General features: G+C 52.2%; 2 protein-coding genes across 3 annotated transcripts in view; one reads left to right on the top strand and one right to left on the bottom strand.

The window, feature by feature from the left end:
* Nucleotides 1–22,644, bottom strand: part of LOC131829039 (uncharacterized) — a 114,053-nt gene that overhangs the window by 38,923 nt on the left and 52,486 nt on the right. For both annotated transcript variants that reach the window (XR_009352689.1, XM_059170374.1), the window contains exons 7-8: nt 18,736–18,795; nt 17,614–17,754 (exon numbers count right to left, since the gene is read on the bottom strand). Coding sequence is in view for 1 of the 2 variants with exons in the window: in XM_059170374.1 (XP_059026357.1) it covers nt 17,614–17,754; nt 18,736–18,795 (201 nt within the window). In the remaining variant the exon portion in view is untranslated. The remainder of the gene's footprint in view (nt 1–17,613; nt 17,755–18,735; nt 18,796–22,644) is intronic.
* Nucleotides 10,228–13,591, top strand: LOC131829038 (uncharacterized). The gene is made up of 3 exons (XM_059170373.1): nt 10,228–10,334; nt 10,720–10,796; nt 12,010–13,591. The coding sequence occupies exons 1-3, from the start codon at nt 10,312–10,314 to the stop codon at nt 12,891–12,893; spliced, it is 984 nt and encodes a 327-aa protein (XP_059026356.1). The 5' UTR covers nt 10,228–10,311; the 3' UTR covers nt 12,894–13,591.

Genomic DNA, 22,644 nt, shown 5'->3' on the forward strand with positions numbered 1-22,644 from the left:
GAATGGACTTCGGAGATTGAATGATGCTCCAGCGTCATTCAAACGGTCCTCCTGAACTCGGGTGGGGGGACATGGACTCAACCACGGGACCTCATCCAATTAACTGCCTGAAGTCCTCCCCAAACCAAAGAGCTGGCCCAACAGCGGACAGGATGCTGGGATCCTCACTGTGTTTCCTTTTCCCCAATCGCAGGTAGACGCTGGGAGCAAGGACAGCTGTACGTATTTAAGACCATCGGGCTCTGGGAGGAAATCTAGAGTACAAAGAAGCCTGCCCCCTGATTCTGGGTTCCAACAAGGAACGGGGGTTGGGGGATACTGACCGAGACTGTCCGGTGAGGCACGGTCACCACGTCGAACAGGGCCTGGAAGAACTCGTACATAGGGAAGGGCTGATCTGTGTGCACGTGGGATGAAGGCCCTGTGTGCGTGGGGGTGTGCGTGGGGGTGTGCAGGTGTGTGTATGTGTCCCCATGCGTTATGCTTGGGAACATGATTGTGTGCCTTTCCCAGGAGATCTTTCTCACACTTCCACCACAATCACAGTGTCCCCCTTCCAAAACACTCTCATCACCCTGGCACACTTTACATACTCCTTCCCCTACCCACCACAGCTGTACCTGGAGGACATTTCCCTTTGATTTCCTGAGACGGGCATGGTGCAGAGATGAAGGGACCAAACCCTTGACCTCCTACTTGGAAAGCCAAGATTGGAGCTCAGGTTCCAATCTGAAAGTTGCTCTGGCCTACCCACCTGTGTTAGTCCCTCAGCCAGGGGGTCATGATGTACCATGGGTGCTAGCTAGCAAAGGGCCATAAGCATCTGTGCACACAGCCAAATACCTAGATTCTATGATGGTCCCCCACAGGACCCAACATGACACAGTGGCTTCCATGGACACAGAAGCCAGGGCAAGCTTAGAAGCCCACGTTAAAGATTACAGCCTGGTCCCTGGAGTCAAGTGCACAGAGAAAAGCCACATCCTCGTGCTCAAGCCCACATGGCTGGAAAGCGTGTGGACCCGTGGAGGACAGAACAGGGCAACATCAGTCATAGCCGGTCTCAGTGTGTACACACGACCAACCAATGGCAGAAAAGCATCACGGAGGGAACTGACTGTACTTGATAAGATTTCCCTAAGCCTCAGGAAGGTTCAGATTCTCTAAGCACACACTCAAATACCACTAGCCAATAGGAAAGCAAGGTCAAGCTTGGGTGGAAGCTTTGGACGCAACATCCTCGGAGCAAATCTCCTGCAAAGCAGACCGACAGCCTATCAACACACACTCCAACAAGACTCCTCTGTGTAAGCAACTTTCCACTGCTCAGAACACCTGGGAGGGTTCGGACAGCCACTGTCTTCAGGGGAAACACACACACACACACACACATACACACACACACGACAGCTCAAGAACAGTGAAAGGAATCTATCACACTCATCGACGGTGCCGGCTGTTTACAGAAGCTAAGATGTCCGTGCTCTCCAGTGTTGCACATGGCATTTTCTGAAGACAAAGAAAGGATGAGTGAAGCAAACTACTAGGCTCCTTTCCTGAGGGTTGAATGCAGCCTGGCAAGCGAGGCTTCTTTTTATGCCGTGCAAAATCTTACAGAGACGTGATGCATATAGTCGCAGCAGGTGGGGATCTTGGGCCCAGAGCTGATGTCCAAAGCAGCAGCGTGGGACACCTTAGTGGCACGTCAGTCAGGAGAGGTTATGGGACTCGGTCCTCACACAGAAGCCAGCTTAGGCTTCCCATGTACTGGACTGGCTATTTGGCTTTGATCGGGCTCACTTTAGCTAGAAAGACAAGAACCCTCTTCGCGTTTCCTCCCTGCTCCTCTCCCATCCCTTCCCCTCTGCACCAGGACAAGGCCCGGCAGCAGTGCGGCCCGTACCTCCTACGCTCCCCCACGCGCACACTCCCCTCCTGTCCTCATCCATCCAAAATCCCCCGCCTACTTCCTGAGCAGCCTCACCAGTGTCCTCACGGTGCCTCTGTATCCTCCTAGCTCTCCACGATGACCTGATGGAAGAGCTACTACCCACTTTGAGGGCTGAGGAGGAAACTCCGACTCTGCCTCAGGTAAACTCATTGTTCCTCAACTTTTTATTTATTTAAGACAGAAAGAGAAGGAGAGAGAGAGAGACAGACAAACAGACCGAGTGCGCACGAGAGCGCAAGCAGGGGGAGTAGCAGAGGGAGAGGAAGAAGCAGGCTCCCCTTTCAAGCAGGGTGCCCAATGTGGGCCTCCATCCCAGGACCCTAGGATCAAGTCCTGAGCTGAAGGCAGAAGCTTCAATGTATGAACCGTTTGGTCACCTCGCTAAAGTCATTTTGTGCTTCTGAGGGACAGCCAGTGTTTGATTTCTCTTTCCATGAACATCTGAGCATGGACATGCCAGAGGGGAGAGACAATGTCCTTGTTGCTGAGAGCCTGCCATGTGTTTATACCATTAATGGACAGCGGATTGAGACGGGCACGGAGAAAACATCACCATCATTGCTTAGGCAATGGATGGTTGTGAGCATTTTCCACCAGGTCATTCTGTCTATGGGAAATGGCTTTGGAATGAGTTGCTGAAGAAAATGGACGGGGGAGTTTTGACATAACAAGCCGGAGCCTTTTCGGGAGGTCATTTCCTCCTCCTCTGGATCATAGACTCAATGACCGCATCCCATCTAGCTTGCTTACGACACACACCAAGGGCACAGAGATGTGTGCACACGGTGTGCACAGGGTGCTGGGATCCTCACTGGGTTTCCCTTTCTCCAGCTGCAGGAGGCGGTCACCGGATATGGCCCATATGCCTATTCCCCCATCACTCCCTTTAGGGAGACAGATGTAGCTGAAGATCAAGGTAGGGCTTTCTCTCCTCCTTTGGTCTGGAGAGCTTCCCCCCTTCTGAGTTCCTCCCGGGAACGGAAGCTGGGGCGGACTGAACAAACAGAGTGTCCTGCAGAAAACCAGGACCCTGTGCTACAGTCCCTGGAAACCAGTAGGTCATGCGGGCGGTGTGCTTGGTGCGTCTGAGGGTTGGGGATTGTTTTCGCGTGGGTCGATGCGACGGGACCGGGCATGTGGGTGTGTGGACTCCGTCGAGTTTCACCAGAAGACATCTCCCACTGAATGGACTTGACGGCACGGGTCAAAGTTTCAAAGCCAAACCTCCTTCATCCCCGCTGCACACACCCCCCTAGGACACCACATTCCTCCCTGACCCCAGCTCCACCTGGAGGGTTGCTCAGGATTCCCTTTCCTCAGACAGGGATGGGGAGAAAGGAAGGGGCCCACATCTGTCCTAGCTCGGGACGTTTCTAAGACAGGGTCAAAACACAAAGGAATCAGAAGCTACTTTAGTCGACCCAGACATCACCACCAGCCTTACAAAAACGCTCCCATCTTGAACGCACAGAGGGAAGGCTCACTGGCAAATGGCAATAGCCAGGAAAGCTTCATCATTAGCTCGGGGCCCGATCCGACTTCCTGACAATCTGCTACATGGCCAGGTTAGAGAGCGCCCTTCTCTCGCCTGGCCTCCGCTCTCTCGTGAACTTGCCTGGTCCTGACTCGGGGAGGTGGGTCCCGGGAAACTGGGTCCCGCGGACTCCAAGGACACACCCACATGTCACAGGAAAGGAAGACTGGGAAGAATCAGCACTTTGTGGATGGGGACTCTGTTGGAATGGTCAGATGTCAGTACGTAGAAATCCTGGGTCTTTGTCCCTGCATGACTCAGGGACAAATAGAAACCTCTAGGGTACTTGTGCTTGCATTGAATGCAACCCTGCCACACAGCATTCTTCTGCACAAATACAATCTCCTAGTAGAGGTGAGAGATAGGTGGGAGCGGCCACGAATCGGTCTTGACAATGACCACGACACAGTCGCTGGTTGGAAGAGCTTGCCCGTCAGTACAACGGACCGTGTGTCTTAGTGTTTACCCACTTTCGGCTTGACGAGGTCACCCTGATTCCATTCCCTGTAGCTCGAGTTCAGAGCCAGTATTTCTCCCTCCGTTCCTGCTCCTTGCCCTGACCTCTCTCGATGCAGCAGCAGCTTGCTCAGTCCATACCCACGCAACCCAACGTCGCCATACACTCCCGGGCACGCCCACCCCAAGCGAAACTCCCTGAGCTCTTCCTACCGAGCTCCACCATTGGACTGACCATTCTGTGGATCTCTCCCTAGCTTGGCTGGATGGACAGGCGGGTGAACGTTCAACAGGAACGACAGAGGAAGACGCCCCGTTTTACACCAGAGTGGTACGCTGGCCTTTCTTTGGGGGAGACACAAAATTCTTCTGGCTTTTTAAATCAAGGTTACATAAAAAAAAAAAATCTCAGCATGCACAAGTGAAAGGGTAGGGAGAAGTTTGACAGAGAATCTGTTACCAAATGCTACCTAACCCCGAAGGCATTGCAGGGGGGCTGGGACAACCACAGCATGATCACCTACCATCTGGAGGAGAGGGAGCTTTAGTACGGGTAGCAGCTATTCCTCCTTGGCACCTATTTTGTCCAGTGGGACCCGAAACGTGGGACCTCTAGGAAGACTAGGCACATCTGTGGAGAACTCATTTTGCTCTTGTCATACTTTGGGGCTCACGGGCCTCTAGCACACTTCCCCATGTGGCTTCCTCTGGTGCCCCAGGGAACAAAAGAGCCATGCAAACAGGACAAAGCCTGATTTGATGTTCATACTGTTTTCTATTCTGAAATCACAGGTGTCCCTGCTGGAAGGGGATGGCGGTAAGTATTCTGTACTCTAGAGTCACTCACTTGTTTGCAACAACCTGGAAAAGGGCCAAGGTCGGGGCTTCGTCGCAGCCACGATGAGAACCACCCTGATTCCAGGTCTGGCGGGTCTGAGAAGGGTGGTCAGGGTAACAGAAAGGGATTTTCTGGGGAAAGACCCGTGGCTTCATGGCCCTGTCCCCGGAAACTACTGCGCTGCTCTTAGGTGGTGCAGGTTTGGGGGCAGGCAGTAGGTGTGCCTTGGAGATGGACTATTTCACAGCTACTCCAGGCCCTGTAGCTCCAACAGGAGGCAGAGTTTCTATTCACATCCCTGCTCCTCTCCAGGACCTTTCGTCCTCCATCCAGGAAGGGCCCACTGCAGCTCAGTCCATACTGATGAGCTCCCCACCTCCACACACATGTCCACACGTGCACGCCAAGCAAAGCTCCCCGAGCGATTCCCAAAGAGTCCCATAGGGGTCCCGACATTCTCTGTGTGTATCCACCCAGATCCCCTGGCTAGCCTGTACGATGACCTTGACGTGGACAGCACAGAGGGAGAGGTCCCATTGTTCACCAAGGTGGTAAGTCAGCCTTCCTTCAGGTGAGGTACAGCATCCCTTATTTCCCTGATACTCGCAATCAGATCCGAACATCTCGGCATGTACAATGTCCTTGGTGGAGAGATTCTTGAGAGAGCGACTCTTAGCCAGGGACGCCCCATTCCAAAGACCCTGCAGGAAACAGCAGGTGCGGTTACCGTCCACAGGGTCGTGAGCTTTTTCACGGGTGATACTGACACCGCCGTGCCACCTAATGGACCCAGGGCATGCGACCTCTAGGTGGATTCCATATCACTGCCCATGACCCTGCCCATCACCAAGAGACCAAAAGAGCTGTGCACACAGGACAAGGCAGGACTTGATGTTCATCATGTTTTCTTTTCTATAATCGCAGGTGGCCCGGCTGGAAAAGGAGCTTAGTGGTAAGTATGCTGTCCTCTAGAGTCACTCATTGCTTTTGAGCAACCTGGACAAGGGGCAAGGTGGGGCTTCCTTGCAGGCTCCATCTTGAGAGCCACCCACAATCCAGATCCTGTTGCAACGAGACTAAGGGTCATGTTCCGGACCGAGAACCCAGGCCTCGTGACCCTGGCCCCGGAAGCTACCGTGCTGCTCTTAGGTGCTGTAGGATCGGGTGCTGGGCACGAGGTCTGTTTCCATGGGAATTCATGTGCTGTGATTCGCAGGGTTGGTGTGTGTGTGTCAGGTGGATGAATGCTGTGCTCTCGAACGTGTCTGGTCCCCTCAAAATGGCGATTAATGGTGTCCACGTTCTCAGGGATGTTTCCCATCACTGTCACGTCATGAACGTCCATTCATGGGAAAACTCTTCAACACCTACAATTGAAAGAGGTGTTCTTTCCTTGCAAATACACATCAATTCCCCCAGAAAACAAATCCCGTCGCTAACTAGGAAGGGCTAGACTGGGCCCCAAAGACACAAGTGTGTCTTTCCCAATCCCTGTTACTGAGTCAGTGTCCATGCTGCTCTCCTGCCAAGCTAGGTCTCGGGCAAGGATGGTCACAGCACCACCCTCTTGACACTGCACTCACACACACACACATCTCTGCATCAGAGGCCCCACGATGCGTCTTCCCAACCTCATCGGAAACACTGAGTGCGAGGACACACTTCCTCCCTTCTGCAGGTGGCTTCCGGGGCAGCCGCGTACAACAGCCCGTTCGGGGATGACCTGCACAAAGGGGTAGTGGCCAGGGAACAGATGGGGCCAATTCACTCCGTGTTTCTCCATGGAGATCTACCATTTCCCTGCAGATACTGTGTCTAAGAATGCAACTGGCCTTCTCCCAGGGAAATCCCACACCCACCACTGGTTCTTGCTGGGGATCTTGGAGGTGGGTCCAAAAGGTGTCCTATCCAAGGGGGAATGAGGTGGTCTTCAGGGACTGAGCATCACTGGGGGCACCTGGGCCCCCTCCATGCAGGAACGAAGGGTGCTCTGTGCTTCGCAACGTGGCCAAAGAGAACCTCAAACCTCAACAGGTGTGACAGGACAATCACCACCCATTTTGCTGGCCATCTGTCCATGCAAGAGGGCCTTGTTAGATTCGGAAGGATTGAGCCAAGAGACAACTCAAGGGAGTTCAGTGCCTGGGAATGGAAACAGAGCCAAATCAGGGTTTCAGGGTTCTTTGGCAGCCAACAAGACTTTCTCTCATGAGAAACATGTATTGGAACAGAATCTGATTTTCCAACATCTCTTTTTCTCACTCGCATGCGCGGGATCCAAGGGAGTACCTTTCGCTGCTCTCCGAGGACACTCAACGGGCTTTTCCAGGGTAGTTGCACCAGTCTGCATTCCATGAATTGCATACAAAGTCTCTAATTTTCTGCCTCCTTCCAACATGGGTCCTGGGTTTGAATTCCTGGTTTGGGTCCTCGCCACCCTAACTGACAATGCCACAGCTCAGCATTCTTTGGATTCGCATTGCCCTCACGATGCCTTACGTTGAGCATCTTTTCGTACGATGTCTGTCTGACTGGCCGAGTCATTCGTTCCCTTTGCAGCACAGACTATTCCAGTCTTTTTCTCGATTCTTTCATTTGGTGAAATCCCGGTCTTTTTTATTTGGTTGGTTTTCTTTGTTGTTCTTCCTTTTTGTCAGTGAACACACCTTTTCTGAAATAAGGTTTGCCAAGGGTGTCTCCAATCTGTGGGCTGCCTTTTCACTCTGTTCACTGTTTCAGAAGAGGATGCTTTTCCTGGGAGGTCCTCTTGGGAAGGAAGCATCGTGATGCCAACATGAGCGCATTTCCTTGGGCATTTCTCTTCTGCTCTCAGGTGCCCCTGCCTATTTGTATGCCAGCACCCTCCTGTTGGCTCAGGGGAGTCATCCAAGGTATTGGAAGGTCAGCTTCTAGAGACCCACCACCGACTTCTTCATATTCAGAAACGTCGTGGCTCGCTGTGCTCCTTTATGGTTCCCTTATCTATTCTAGCAGCTCCTCTGTCCCGAGAGCATCACATTGTATGCTTTAGATCAGTGCTGCACGGAATCTGATCCCCATTTATTCTAGGAACTGGGGCTTCACCTTAATCTCTTCGGGTCCAAAGACCTCCAGCAGCGCCTGGTGGGTGTGTGTGAGCCCGGGAACGTCTTCCCTTGATCAACGTCCCTGTCAGGCCAGCCACTGATGCCCGAGCAATACGCGGGAGAGCAGGCCTCCTCTCTCGCTCCTGGTTGGTGTCTAGTGCTGAGTGATCCAGGAAAGAGTCTGTCTAGGATCCATCATAGACGGTCATTTATTATCTCAGCGCAGTAAACGGAAATCATCAAGGGAACGAAAATGTCCAGTTGCTCACTCCCACTAGCCACACGTCAAGAGTCCCATAACGACTGGAGTTTCTGATGGTTGTGCTGGGAGGGGACAGCGGTCATGGGCATGCAGAACTGACACTGAGGTGACTGCTGCAGCGTCCTGGTCTCATTAGAAGGCATGAAACTCCAATCCCTGTCTCCTCCAAGAGCTCCGGCTCCGCCAGCCCCGTGAACCTCTGAGAGCACTGCAGAAGGGTCAGGCAGATGCTGCACGGCCCAGAGACATCTCAACGCACCTGGGATGAAGGGGTGAGGTGGTTTCTCTCCTAACGGCATTGCTCCTCTTTCAGTTCTTACAGATCTACTGATAGAGAGCATCGAGGACTACTCCTTCAGTGAGGACGAAGTCTCTTCAGGTAGGGAATGGCACCGAGGAGGGGAACACTGGGACAGGGCTCCCGGGAACATGGGGTTGCCCCTGCCGCTCTGGAGAATGAAGAAGGTGGGTCAAAAACCACCAAGGAAAGGGATGCTCTGGCACAGGCATGATTTGCTCATGTCACGGTTTCGGGATGAAAAGAACAGACGAGGTGTCCACGGGCCTTTAGGGTAGGCTGGGTTTGTCATCACCACTCGACTCCTTGCGCGGCTCCTTGAAGGATCTTTCCCATCAAAGCTGCTCCTGCCTTCTTTGGCCACGCCACATGTCAAAGCTTGGCCTCGTTGCTCATGGCCTCTCGGGAATGGTGCACAAGAGATTCTGCATCATTCTTGGCATGGGCCCAGACCTGGTCATGCTCAGGACTTGGCGGCCCCAACCGCACTCTCCTGGGCAAGAGACACTACCCGACACTCCGTTCTGGTCTGAGCCAGGAGGTGTAAGACAGGTCTAAATTCTCTCCCTCATAACCTCCACTACCAAACCATCCTAGTTCTCTCCACGCTGCTGTACTTCAAGGGGACGCCCAGAGCTGCAGAAGGGAAAGTGTACTTCCCCTGGGTTCACGACACAGGCTCCCGTAAATCGGAGCTTCTGCCAGCCTTCACACCCCAGCCGAGTCTGACCTGGGGACGTGTTCCCAAGTGTGGGATGCCCCCATGCAGCTGCCCTGGAGAACCCCTGTCGTGGGCCACGGTCCCCCGCGCCTGAGTGAAGGGGCTGCTGGACCTACTTCACACACTTGCTGCCCAGGGTCCACTCTACCTCTCACTAGCTGGCGTCGAAGCATAGCACAGAGCCTCTTGGAAGCAGGGCCAGGGAGTCATGGTTCCTCTCACAAACTCACCTCGCTGGACCACAGCCCTGGCCATGCTCCCCACTCCCTAGGCATGCCCAAACGGCAAACGTTCCTCAGGCCTCCCCAGGGCCCTACAAACACCCCGACCCCGTCCATTCCTGGCAAGCCTCAGCAGGAGCACTGGCAAGGAATCCCATGTTTCAGTAACCACACCGCTGGACGTTTTCCAGCCCTGAACAGCTGAGGGCGCCTGCACAATTTCCCATGCTCCTGTCTCCATTCAACCTCTGTAACACTTAGGGAAACAGAGGGCGTTACGTTCCCTGAAACACGTCCTGGGAAGGTCATCCCAGTCCCTGGGCAGACATGGGCTGTGGGGACGTGGTGGGCCATCTCTCCTGGCACTTCCCCAGCAATCCCAGACCCATGACAGCTGCTCCCAGCACAGACAGATCGGGGGATTGATTCCAGGGAACGCAGGATATCTCCTCTCTTTCCTTGGTGGCACCCTCCTGGACAACAATAGGACTGGTGGAGCTTGGCAGGGGGAAGGACATGGAGCATCTCTAGGGGAGGAGGAGGAGGAGGAGGAGGAGGAGGAGGAGGAGGACGAAGGAGAGCAGGGAAGGACAGGAACAAGGACAGAGGAAGACAAAGTCCCGCAGAGGCAGTCTTAGGGACAGTGACAGCCTCCAGGGGGGAAAGGATCACACAGCCAGCCTTCCGGTTCTTGGAGAGAATCGAAAGTGGGAAGAGCAGGTGGGCAACCAGAGACCCCCTGTACCCTGCGGAGATCAAACGACCAAGGCCAGGGAGGACTCGGAGCTAGGGACGCACCCTACTGAGGGCAGAGCCCAGCATCCCCAGAGCAGCAGGCCATGGGTCGTCACCTGCACTAACTCCCCTTTGTTCTCTCTCTGGACCAACCCCAGCACCCTCGCTGCTCCCTAACCCGAAGAAGGATTCCACAGAAGACGATTCCGATGGAAGGAGCCACCCTGCGCCTGTAATTCACTTCCACCTCCATCTCTTGGGCTTCCTCTCTCCTCTGTCCCTAACTGCCTCCGCCCAGCTCTTCCCCTTTCCCTGCTTTGACGACGCCAACCCCGGAGGCCCTCGTCTCTGGCAGGCACTCGGGCTTTGCATGGGAACTGCTGCATGAAGTCCCTGGGAAGCCCTCCTCACCCCTTTCCTACCATCACCCTGACCCCTCACTGCGGACTCTGGGAAGCAGCCCCGGACAGCAGAGCAGGGAGGAGGGCTGGGAGTCGGCAGGGCACGGCTCACCCAGCTGGAGGGCCTCGGGAAGGGAGGCTGGGCCTGGGTGTCCCCACTTGGTTCTCTGATGCCAGGGAGTCTGTGCTCATGTCCATTTCTGCTCTTGCTCTCAGCTCTCAAGAAACTTTCCTTCGGTGGACTTGGCGCAAACGACAAGGGAAGCAGAAGAAGAGGAGGACTCGGGAACGGGGTGAGTCGGGCAGGAAAAGGGGCCGGTGAACATGGACACACCTTTTCTCTCGTTGCCCCATCCCTGTTGTGGGCACCTCGGCAAACAGCACAAAACCCGGGGTGCTGCCCTAGCCTCTGACCACAAAGAGGAGAGGAGAGGAAGATCCAAGTCCCTGCGGCACTAGGAAGTCTTGAGAACATCCCACAGGGAACCTCCACCTGATCCCTACAACTCCCTGTGGTGGTTGGGCGCTGTTGTCCAGGAGCTGCTGATCTTGGAGGGAGGGCCCTGGCTGCCTGGAGGGACTGGACCCCAGGCAGCCTAGGCACGGTGACCTTCTGGCAAAGGGCTCCACGCCCCCCATTGAGCCCCTCCCTCTGCACGACACAAGCCTTGCCCTCCCACCCTGCAAAAGCCAGCAGACGGCTTGCTCCCAGACGACACTAGTCGCGAAGAGACAGTGGTGCGGTGGCCTCATCTCCCACTTCAGGCACATGAGAAATGAGCAAACAAGACAGGCCCCCGGGCTCACAGGAGCAGGACAGCTCACCCCTCCCAGCGCTGCATCCCTGTGGGCAGGGAGTCGGGCCCGGTCTCCAGCTGAGTCATGTCTCCAGCCGGCCACTCCCATACAATCTGACCAACACCTCCAGTCCCCCGAGCCTCCAAGATGCCTCGTGGGAGATAGTGGGTCCCCTCATGGCACATTTTGATTTGTGAGTTTCATACTCTAGAGACTCACCTCGATCCCTCAGTCGGCAGGGGAGACCCACCAGGGAAAGGCCACCCTGCCTATTCCCACCTTGCCCAACACCTGCCCACAGCCCGTGGACTGTGCGAACCCACTTCCCATGGGGGTTGGGAGCACGTCGTCTCTCCCACGCCACCTGCAACACTCATGTGGGCAAAGGCTCCCCCCACAGAGAAGGGCACGTACAGGGCTCTCAGAGAGGCTGGGGAAGGGACAGCCCAGCAGGAGGAGGAGGACCCCGCCGTCATGGAGGAGGACGCTCAGGGAAGGGGCCTGAGGGACCCTGGCAGTGTAGCCTTCATTCAGCCCCAGGGGGCCCACAGGAAATTCCCCTTTCTTCAGGTCATGCATGGGTTCTGCAGGAAAACCTCCACCTCAACACCTCAGAAGACACGTCCCGCAAAACCCCACAGGCCTCTGGTAAGGCCCAGGCCACACGCCACTCGCTATCTCACACCACTCCACCTGTTGTCTCCACAGCTGCGCCACAGGACAGTGTGCCCGCCACCCCGAGGCACCAAAGGCTCCTGGGGTGCTCCGACAAAGGGAGCCAGGAGGGCCCTGGGGCCCCACTTGCGGCTCCGATTTGGGCCCGGAGGAGGATTCGGCATGAACACACAGGGAAACACGCCTGCAGGAACGGCTCTCTTACGCCTGACCTCCGTAGGCCAAAGAGACGACTTCTGGGCAGCCCACCAGAGGACAGCACTGGAGCCCCGAGGACGAGACGAGAGGACCCTCTGAGTCGGCCGCCACACCCAGAGCTGGCTGCCCGGGACCTGCCGATGACGGACACGTGGAGCACGAGGCAACCACCTGGGCCCACAACAATCCATTGTGTGGGGAGACTGGGCCGACCTGGGGCTGGGCCCACCTGGGACTGGGATGGAGAGCAGCCTTCCCGTCGTCTCCCCTGTCTGCTGCAGGGGCTGCTCCTCCTCCCGCTGTCCCCTGCAGACCCCGGCAACCCTGCAGAGCATGACACATGCAGGACGAAGCGGCACTGCCAGGGTCCCTTGATCACCCTGGGATCGACTCGAGGGGCAGCGGCCCTACCCCTGCTGGATTCCCCAAGGGTGCCGCACCGGAACCGCCCCTGTCGCATCGACGCACAGGACCGTGACCAATGCTGGGCTCAACACTGGCAGCGGCCCCACAAAACGTGCCCCGCTCAGCCTGTGTGTTTGGCAGCAGCAAGAGGTTTAGGGAGGAGAGGCTCTCCCCTGCACTCAGCGGCCTCTTCCATTTACAACTCTGACAGCAGAGGCCTCCCCGAGCTGGGCCTCCGCCACCTGACCAGGAACGACCCACGCGGAGGGACAGCTCTACGCCCCTATTCAGCAGGAAGAAGCTACAGAAGATGAGACCGTCCTCCTTCAACAACCTTAACCACGCAATGCTCCACCCTGGTCAGGGGCACACGAGGAGGGAGGGGAAGGCTAGCTGAGCACCAAGCAGGAGCTGGCACGCCACACCGCCCCCCCAACCTGGGATACGGGGGACATCCCTCAGGCGCTCTGACTGCCCTCAAGCTGAGGAAAGGAAAAAACAGATTCTCCCCAGATGGCAAGACCGGAGTCTCCCTCGGTTTGTAAACGTCCTCGTGATTCTGCAGGAATCAAGAGGCCCGCTTAATGAGAGGCTAGCGACCTGCCAGAGGCCCGGATCTCCGTTTCCTGAAGCCCTGACATCTCTCTCCCCTCCACGACACTGAGGGAGGCTGAGGCCGAAGGAAATGTCCGTAGGACAGAGTTTCTTTTCAAACCTGCAGTCCCTTGAGAAGGACCTGTGAGAGGAGGAAGGTAACATTCCTCCAGGAAGCTCCCAACCATCTTTCAATTCATGCCTTCCTAGCGGGAAAAACCACCTTCCCTTCACAAGAGCAAAGTCAACTGTATCCTCGGTGTCCTCTGTCCACCTGCCACGTTCTTGCAAAACTTCCCTTTTGCCTGACCTCCCCCAATGCCATCCCAGAGAGTCAGCCTCCCGTCACGACCCCAACAAGCAGCCCTTTCTACCCAAGGGTCATATCCCTGTGCTTTAATAAAAACCACCTCCTGCCAGCAAAGCCATCTCAAGACTTCTTTCTTGACCATCGGCCTTGAATACTAACCTCCTTCCTACATCAGTCCTGTCTCCTGTAGGGCTCCTGTGGAAACAGCCCTGCAACACGGGCCCAATTCTGTCAACTCTTCCGACTCCATCCACCTCACCCGCTGCACATTCTGTGTCCTCCGAGGACTGGACCCTTCTGTGGTTCTTGCACTCAAACCCTCACATGGCCCCTCTCTCGGTCCTCGACGTGGTTGACGTTGCCCTTCTGAAACTCCCCAGCATCCCTCCCTCACTCTCTTTGTCTCGCAGGTTTATCTGGTCCAAAGGTTCTCATCACCAACACCCTACAACCGGTTTCTGCTCCTGAGTAAAGGACTCCATTCCTTTCCTTTGTCATCAAGCTCAAATCTTACTCTCAGATGTTTGTCTCACAACTTTCAAATTCTTCTTTCCCCTAAGGCCTCTCTACCAGTTTCTCTTCTCCCTTTTGCAAGCCGCCGTCTCTCCCACCCTCCCTCCCTCCCTTCCTTCCTTCCTTCCCTACATGATCTTTTCGTTCTTTGTATTCCTTCCTCCCTCCCCCTCTTTCCTTTTCTCCTTCTGTTCTGTTAGTCCCCACACAGCACTTCAGTACTTTTTCACCTAGTGTTCCAGGACTCACTCACTGTGTACAAGACCCAGGAGCTCACGGCAATTCGTTCCCTATTATAAAGGATGAAGGGAGACCCACACGGGGGCATCTCAAAGGTCGGCTTCTCTGCAAGTCAACGGGAAGCTTCAGGGTCATGAACCCTGGCCTTCCACACTAGAGCTGGACACGGGCTACGCTAAGCATTCCCCACAATCTCCGGTCTTCCAAGACCCTGAGCATATGGGCTGTCCCACCAGAAACCTGAAGAGTTTCATTTCTCGGCTGAAATGGGTCTCGCGTCAAGCCGCCGCCCGAGTGTCTGGAAAAGTCACTGGCTTCAGCACGACTCACGGGTATCTAGTCTTTGAAACAGAAACATCAAAAATTTAATCAGCAGTTGACGTGGGGTTTGATGCTACCATGTAGAAAGATCTAAATGAATTCCGGAAAGGAACAAGGCACGCGACTACAAGTGGCCTACAGGGGTAGACGCAGCGACCATTCCTGAAGGGAGGGGCTGGAACGCGTTCCTTGAGTCAAGAAGGGAGGAACGTGAGGGAGCGATCCTGCCACAGCCCCTCGTGTTCTGGCCACTAGCAGAGGGTTCACACTGCACAGGAACCCGGGCAATGCTGGAGCACAGCACGGGAGAGGTCTCACGAGCCTCACTCACTCCAGGTGTGCTGTGTCCTGGGAAGACAAGCCTTGTATTTGCTGACAATGTGGAAGAGCCTTCAGCCATGTGTCCCTGATGCCAGGGACATCAGAGCTCGTTCATCCTGGATCGCAGCACACCCATCTACCCAGTGTGGGAGAGCCTTTAGTCGGGGCTCTAACCTCGGGAGACACGAGAGAACTCACCCTTCCGAGGAACGGAGACATGATACACATGGGGGGAACAACTCCAGGGCAGTGCTCACCTCTGTACACAGTAAGACCACTGGAGACGCCCCTCGGGGATGGAAAGAAGGTGGGGGACCCTTGCTTCAGAGAGCTCTGCTCTTCTTCCTGCCCAGGAACTCACACGGGGTAGAAGCCATGTGCTGGGATTGCTGCACAAGAGCTCACAGCAACATACATCCGTTCGAGGCCATGGGCACGTTCCCACAGACAGAAACCGGTTGAATGTCATCTTCAGGGGAAAGCATTTAGGCCAGCCACACCCTTAGCCAGCACCCGAGGATCCACACCGGCAGCCACCCCGACAAATGCGGTCAATGTGGAAGAGCCGTTGGATACAGCTCTCACATTTGGAGACACCAGACAATTCAGAGCGGAGAAACCTGTGTCTGTCACCACTGGGGCCCCGCCTGTACCCAGAGCGCCCACCTTGCTCACCGCCACAGAAATCACACAGTACAAACCCTTGTCTCCCGTCACTGAGGCAGAGCCTTCAGCCAGAAGTGGGCCCTTTCCCAACACCAGAGAACTCACACGGGGAGAGCCACCAGCGCGGTATCCTGGTGGAAGAAGCTTCAGGTGGGGTTCAGGCCTGAGGCTCCCGCTACCATCTCAGAGTGTGCTTCATCCCTCACATGGGAGCGAAGGTGCAGGCACCCCTGGGACCCCCTGCATCATCGCTGTGGCTGAATGCGAGGACATCCCATATGGGAATCCCATTCCTCACGGAGCCAACCCAGGAAGGACCTGAGAGGATTCGCACACAGGAAAATCCTCCCGGTCTGATGAGCAAAGGAATGGGCTCAGCTATCCCTTCTTCCCTAGCCAGCAATGACACCCTCACACCGAGGAATCACTGATCCCAACACAACGAAGGGAAATTCTTCCCTGGACACTCCCATCAGCAACTACCTCCTAAGGAATTCCTCAGGGTGACTCTGAGATACAAACTCAGACACTGCAAACACATATAACAGGGCCCCGTTCTGAGGGATGCGGAATGCGCTATTCCAGTAACCAATAGCTAGAAATCAAGCACATCTGCTCTGATCCAGGAGTACTTCCATAAAGGCCAGTCTCACCAAACAGCGCGGGTCTCACAACCGTGCACAATATGCCAAGTAAGAACAGGGGACTTCTCCTTCAGGAGCTCTCACAACAGACACAGGTACTGTCCCTTGGTAGGAAGTGGGATCACGGGAAGTAACACTGCCTGGGATCCATGAGAACATCAAGTCGAGGGTGAACTCAGAGTCTCAGAACACAAGGTGATAGAAGTATGTTCACAAAAACATGAACCTATCGATGTATATAGATCGCAAGGATGAATGGCCACAAGATTCAAAAAACACATGGTTTGTGATCTACCTCTCATGTGTCCTTAATTCTACTAATATTGTCCTCACAAAGCGCAATGGATTTAAAAAATAATTGCATGCTTAGAAATATATCTACTTCACTTATTGGAGATCGACAGAGCTAGCGAGGGAGCAAGAACAGCTGGGGTCCGGCAGCGGAGAAGAGAAAGAAAGGTGCCCAATCCAGGGCTTGATCCCCCAGGATCCAGGGATCCTGACCTCAGCCAAGGGCAGATGCTTACCCAACTGCGCCACCCGGGGGCTGGCAAATTAATTTCATCTTTTACAAAGATGCTCTTCTGGAAGACAGGGCACCAAAACCTCCACAGTTCAGCATCAGGCAGTGAGGGCTTCCTCCCTGTCTATGAGAACATGGGAGCCAAAGGTTTTTCTCCACCACCAAGAAGAGCTACATATCTCTGGGCCTGACAGGGTGTACAACCACTGCAGATGTGGAAATACTCCCCGATTCGGTAGATTTTGAACAGGAAGGCGTTCTTACAGTCCCTTCCATAAAGACAAAGCCTGTCCAGGAATGCCTGCGAAGTTCTTTCAGTTAAGGGACCAGCTTTTGGCTTTGGGTCAGGTTATGATGTCAGGGTTATGGGACTGAGCTCCGTGTCAGGCTATGGAAGGCATGTGGAGCCTGCTGAAGGGTCGCTCTCATCCCCTGCAACACCCACTCCCCTGCAAAAAAAAAAAAAAAAAAAAAAAATGAGGAGAGAGAGAAAGAACATGTGCGGAAGTCCACTCAGACATCCATTTGTAAAGATGCCTGGGATTCTTTGCTCTAGAAGAATGGCCCAATAAAGCAAGTGTGGGCAGAAAGTCGATCATCAAGAGAATATCTATTTATAAGGACAGGCTGCAATAACTCCGGACTCTGCTAAAAGGGGCAACCTGGAGTTCAGAAGTCTTGTGTGGGGCAGGGACTTGCAGAACCTTCTCCACATGTGCCACTATGTCATCTTCCCCAAGCAGCCGACTCTAGACATTCTGGTTAACGGTACATCTCCATGTTAATCGACAAGAAGAGGCTCTCTTTGCCTCTGGAAGAAAGACAGAAGCCGGCACGAAAGACACCCAAGTCAAGGCCTGAACCTCAACCCAGGTGGGAGGTTCAGAACCAAGACAACTTACCACTGCGATGCACGTGCACCAGGGAGATGACAGCGGTCACACTCCTGGACGTGCTGCACTTCCACCTGCACTGAAGAGACAGAGGCCAGACGCTTTGGATGCTGCCCAGCAGGCCACGTCCCCTGAGCCTCGAAGCACCACCTGTAAAAACAAGGAGAGCATTCAGTCGAGGTCTCAGGACCCGCACGTGGGGAGACACAGAGTCACCCATGACGGAAGCAGGCCCCTCCGTCCCAGCAGGGAGTGCAGGTTCAAGGAGGCCAAAACCACAGGGCCCCGCCATCTGTCAAAGTCTTAGCATTGCTGCTGGAAGGCCTTCCCCTAAAGCATGCTTCGCGAATTGGCTGCCAGGAGTTCCATCAGGCTGAAAAGGGCCTCTGGTCTTTCCTTGCTACAACATGTCTCATGGGCCCTGGTACTCAACAAAAAAAAAAAAAAAAAAAAAAAAAAAAAAGAAAGAAAAAAACACGACTGACTACCTTCCTCTTCCACAACAACCCTTCCACTTCAGGGTCGTGGCTATGGCAGAGTTCACACTGTGCGCATTTTGCCCTGATAAACGCCAACCCTCCAATAAAGCACAGAGCAGAGAGTCAGGCTTGAGCACCCTGGTGAGCTGGCCGGCTGCCTCCCTCCCTCCCTCCCTCCCTGGCTCCAGTCCCTTCCTATAAGCATCTGCCTGGGCCCTGGGACTCTGGCTGTGCCCAGGTACCCCGGGCCCTGGGTACAGGCCATCAAAAGGCAGTTGAGGGGCTACAGACTCCAGCCGGCCAGCCCTGTGCTCCCCTCAACCCAACCACCGTTGTGACCAATGTGGGCCCAGATGCCAGATCCAACTGCAGACCCCGCCTTCCTGCTCAAACACAGGGTCGCCCCCGAAGCAAGGCACATCGGCCCCAAATAACCTGCCCCCTTGCCCCCACCTCACCGGGCTGAATATCCCCTGGGGACAGAAGCCCCAGAAGACAACACAACCTCCATTCCAGGCAGCGCATTTCACTCGTCCTCAGGTCTTGCACAGGTTGTCTGATGGGTCCATTAAAACCCGCCTACGTTATGGCCCGCGTGCTGCTCTGATGTGAGGAACCCTTCACCACCCCAGAGTTTGAAAGGTCACCTGACCCATTTCGGAGGGCTGTCCCAGTGACCACGCCCACTTCTCCTGCCAGCCTGGGACTCTGCCTGCAGAAAAAGAACAAGAAAGAACAAGAGTTGGTGATAAAGGTCGTGAAGAAAAAGGAACCTTGTGTACTGATGCTGGGGATGAAAACTGGTGCAGCCATTATGGAAAACAATGTGGGGGTTCCTCAAAAATTTAAAAATGCAACTGTCATATGTTCCAGTAATTCCATTACTGGGTATTTACTCAAACAAAATGAAAACATTTGAAAAGATACGTTTATATTGCAGCACTATTTACAGTAGGCAAGATATGGAAGAGCCCGTCAATAGATGACTGGATAAAATGACGTGGTGTATATATAGATATATATATAGAGAGAGAGATAGAGATTATATAGATATCTAATAGACTAGTACTTGGCCAGAGAAAAGAATGGAATCTTAACATTTGCAACAACATGGATAAATCTAGAGGGTATAATACTAAATGAAATAGGTCAAAGAAAGACAAATATCCTATGATTTCAATTATATGTGAAAGTTAAGAAACAAAACAAAGCATAAAAGAGACCCAAAAAAAGAGACTCACAAATATAGAGAACAAACTGGTAGATTACTAGAGGGAAGGTGGGTCGAAAGAGGGCATGAGACAATGAGGGTGTATCATTTAAAAGGAAAAACAAAACTCTATCTGAAGTCAATATTATTGTCTATGTAGAAAATCTCAAATATCTTATAAAAAGTAAAAAAAAAAAAAAACTATTGGAAGTAATGAGGAAATTACCAAAACATCATAGGATACAAGGTCAATATAAAAAGGTCAACTATTTTCCTACATCTGAATAAAGAACTGAATTCCAATTTTTCAAATGAAAAAAATACTATTTACAATACACCCCTAAAAAGGGTACTCAAGTATAAAACCTAACACAATACATATATACAGGAAGACAAAACTGATGGAAGAAATCAAAGATCTAAATAAATGGAGATAGAGCTCGTATTCATCGGTAGCAAGACTCAATATGGCTAAGACGTCAATTCTTTCCAACTTAATCGATAAATTCAATGAAATCCAAATAAAACCTCACAGTTATTTTGCAGATAATGACAAGAAGATTCTGAAGTGTACACAGAAAGGCAAAAGATCTAGAAGAGCCAACACACTGGACACCTGGGTGGCTCAGGTGGTTGAGCATTTGCCTTCAGCTCAGGTCATGATCCCACAGTCCTGGGATGAAGTCCCGAGTCAGGCTCCTTGCTCAGAGGGGAGCCTGCTTCTCCCTCTGCCCTCTGCCCTCTCTGCCTGTGACATCCCCTCTTTGTGCTCTCTCTGCCAAATAAATAACATCTTTTTAAAAAGTTTTTAAAAAATAGAATAGCCAACACAACGTGGAAGAAAAATGAGAATTCACATCACCTGGTCTTGAGACTAACTATAAAGCTACTAGCCACCAAGACAGTGTGTTAGTGCTGAGACAGACACACAGATCAACAGAACAGATTACAAGGACCAGGAATAGAGCTACCAAAATAAAGTCAAACATTTTTTGGACAAAGGCACAAAGGGAATAAAAGGAGAAAAAATAGTCTTTCAACAAATGGTGCTCGAACAACTGAACACTCATGCAAAAGAAATGAAACTAGACACAGACCTTACACAAGTATTAACTGAAAATGAATCAGAGGGCGCCTGGGTGGCTCAGTGGGTTAAGCCGCTGCCTTCGGCTCAGGTCATGATCTCAGGGTCCTGGGATCGAGTCCCGCATCGGGCTCTCTGCTCAGCAGGGAGCCTGCTTCCCTTCCTCTCTCTCTGCCTGCCTCTCCGTCTACTTGTGATTTCTCTCTGTCAAATAAATAAATAAAATCTTTAAAAAAATAAAAATAAAAATAAATAAAAAATAAAAATGAATCAGAGTTCTAAATGTAAAAATACAAGAATAAAGAATCCAGGAGAAAAATCTCTAGGACACTGGTTTGGGGGATGGGTTTTTAGATTCAACAGCAAAAGCATATTCCACGGGGAAAAGCATGCGTTGGGTATTATTAAAAATAAAGTCTTCTGCTCTGTGAAAGACATTTTTAAGAAAATGAAAGGATAAGGCACAGACAGGGAGAAAATATTTGGAACACAGATATCTAATCAGGGCTTTGTGTCCAACATCACAAAAGAGCTCTTAATGATTCATAATAAGAAAAGAAATGACCAAATGAAAAATGTGCAAAAGATTTGAACAAACTCTTCACCAAAGATATAAGGGTAGCAAATAAATACACAAACAGATAGATGCTCCACATCACCTCAGTGGGAATATGCAGACACCATGACACAGGTACTGGAATGGTTACATCAAAAATAATGACAGTGCCAATTTCAGGTCCAGAATCAGAACAAGATTCTGATTCATAGTTGGTAGGAACAAAAACTGATACAGCAACTTTGTAGAAATAGTTTGGCAATTTCTTGCGAAGCTAAACATACATACATACATAACCAACACAGCAATTTCACATCCTATGTTTTTGAAAACTTATGTTTTAAAACCTACATGTGATTATTTCTAGCACCTTAATTCAAAATGGTCCCAAACTGGGAGAATCAAGCATCCATGGGTTAACCACTCTGAAACCATGTATGCAACTCTGAAATCATGTATGTGTATTCTGGAATTGAACTATCCAATAGATGAAATTCTGATGTTAGCTGGATTCTCACTGTTAGTGCAGGAGATTACAGACAAGCAAGGAGAGAAGGTTAGAAGGTTAGAATGCTCCATCTGATAATGCTTACAACAGTGTGAATACTTAGCTTACTATACATACAGATGGTTACATATTAAAATATTTATAGACACGTGTATATACATGAGTGAGTATACACATATTCCCTGTTCAGTTAGCTGAAGAGGGTCTTTGAGCAATGACTTAACAGTCACAACAGACACACCTAGTCCCCCAATCCTGGTTTCTCATACTATGCTCCAATGAAAAGAACCAGAACTACTTAGGGGGAAAAAATGGCTAATTCTAGGGCAAGAAACACATAAGATGCACCTGGAAAATCTACTGCCACAGAGTAAGGTAGAAATATTCAAACAATAACCGGGTATGTCAATAGCTACAGGAAGCGACAGAAGGTGATTTTAAAAAAATTTATTTACTTGTTTTTGAGAAGGAAAAGGAGAGAAAGCATAAGCAGCAGGGAGGAGCACAGGGAGAGAGAGAGAATTTCTATTTATTTATTTATTTCTTTGACAGACAGAGATCACAAGTAGGCAGAGAGGCAGGCAGAGAGAGAGGGTGAAGCAGGCTCCCTGCTGAACAGAGAGGCCAATGTGGGGCTCGATCCCACGACCCCGGGACCACGACCTGAGCCGAAGGCCGAGGTTTTCACCCACTGAGCAACCCAGGTACCCCGAGAGAGAGAATTTCAAGCAGGCCCCACACTCAGCAAAGAGCCCAACCTGGGGATGGATCGCAGGACCCTGAGATCATGACCTGAGCCAAAATCAAGAGTCAGACACACTCAACCAACTCAGCCACCCGGGTGCCACTAGAAGATGCTTTTACTAACCAACCTGGAACAACTTGAGCAACTAAAGGAACAAGGTGTCATTGTACTAGAACCAAAATATAAAATAACTAGCCATGAATTCGTGCTGATATAAATGGATTAGTAAATAGGAGAGAACAGAAAAATCTCCTATGCAGAATTCCTGATAATTTATGTACATAATTGTGTAGCTACTCCAACAGGAAGGAGGTATAGTGTAAGTGGTATAGTGTAATAGCCCACTTCCTTCCAAGGAGTACAGTATGAGGACAGAGAAAACCAAGTAGTAAGTCATGTCCAGAGCACTAACCCTTGATATGATAAGACCAAAGGACATTTTATCTCCGTGGTCTTCC

The sequence above is a fragment of the Mustela lutreola genome, chromosome 4, assembly GCF_030435805.1.
Source record: "Mustela lutreola isolate mMusLut2 chromosome 4, mMusLut2.pri, whole genome shotgun sequence".
Taxonomy (NCBI): Eukaryota; Metazoa; Chordata; class Mammalia; order Carnivora; family Mustelidae; genus Mustela; species Mustela lutreola.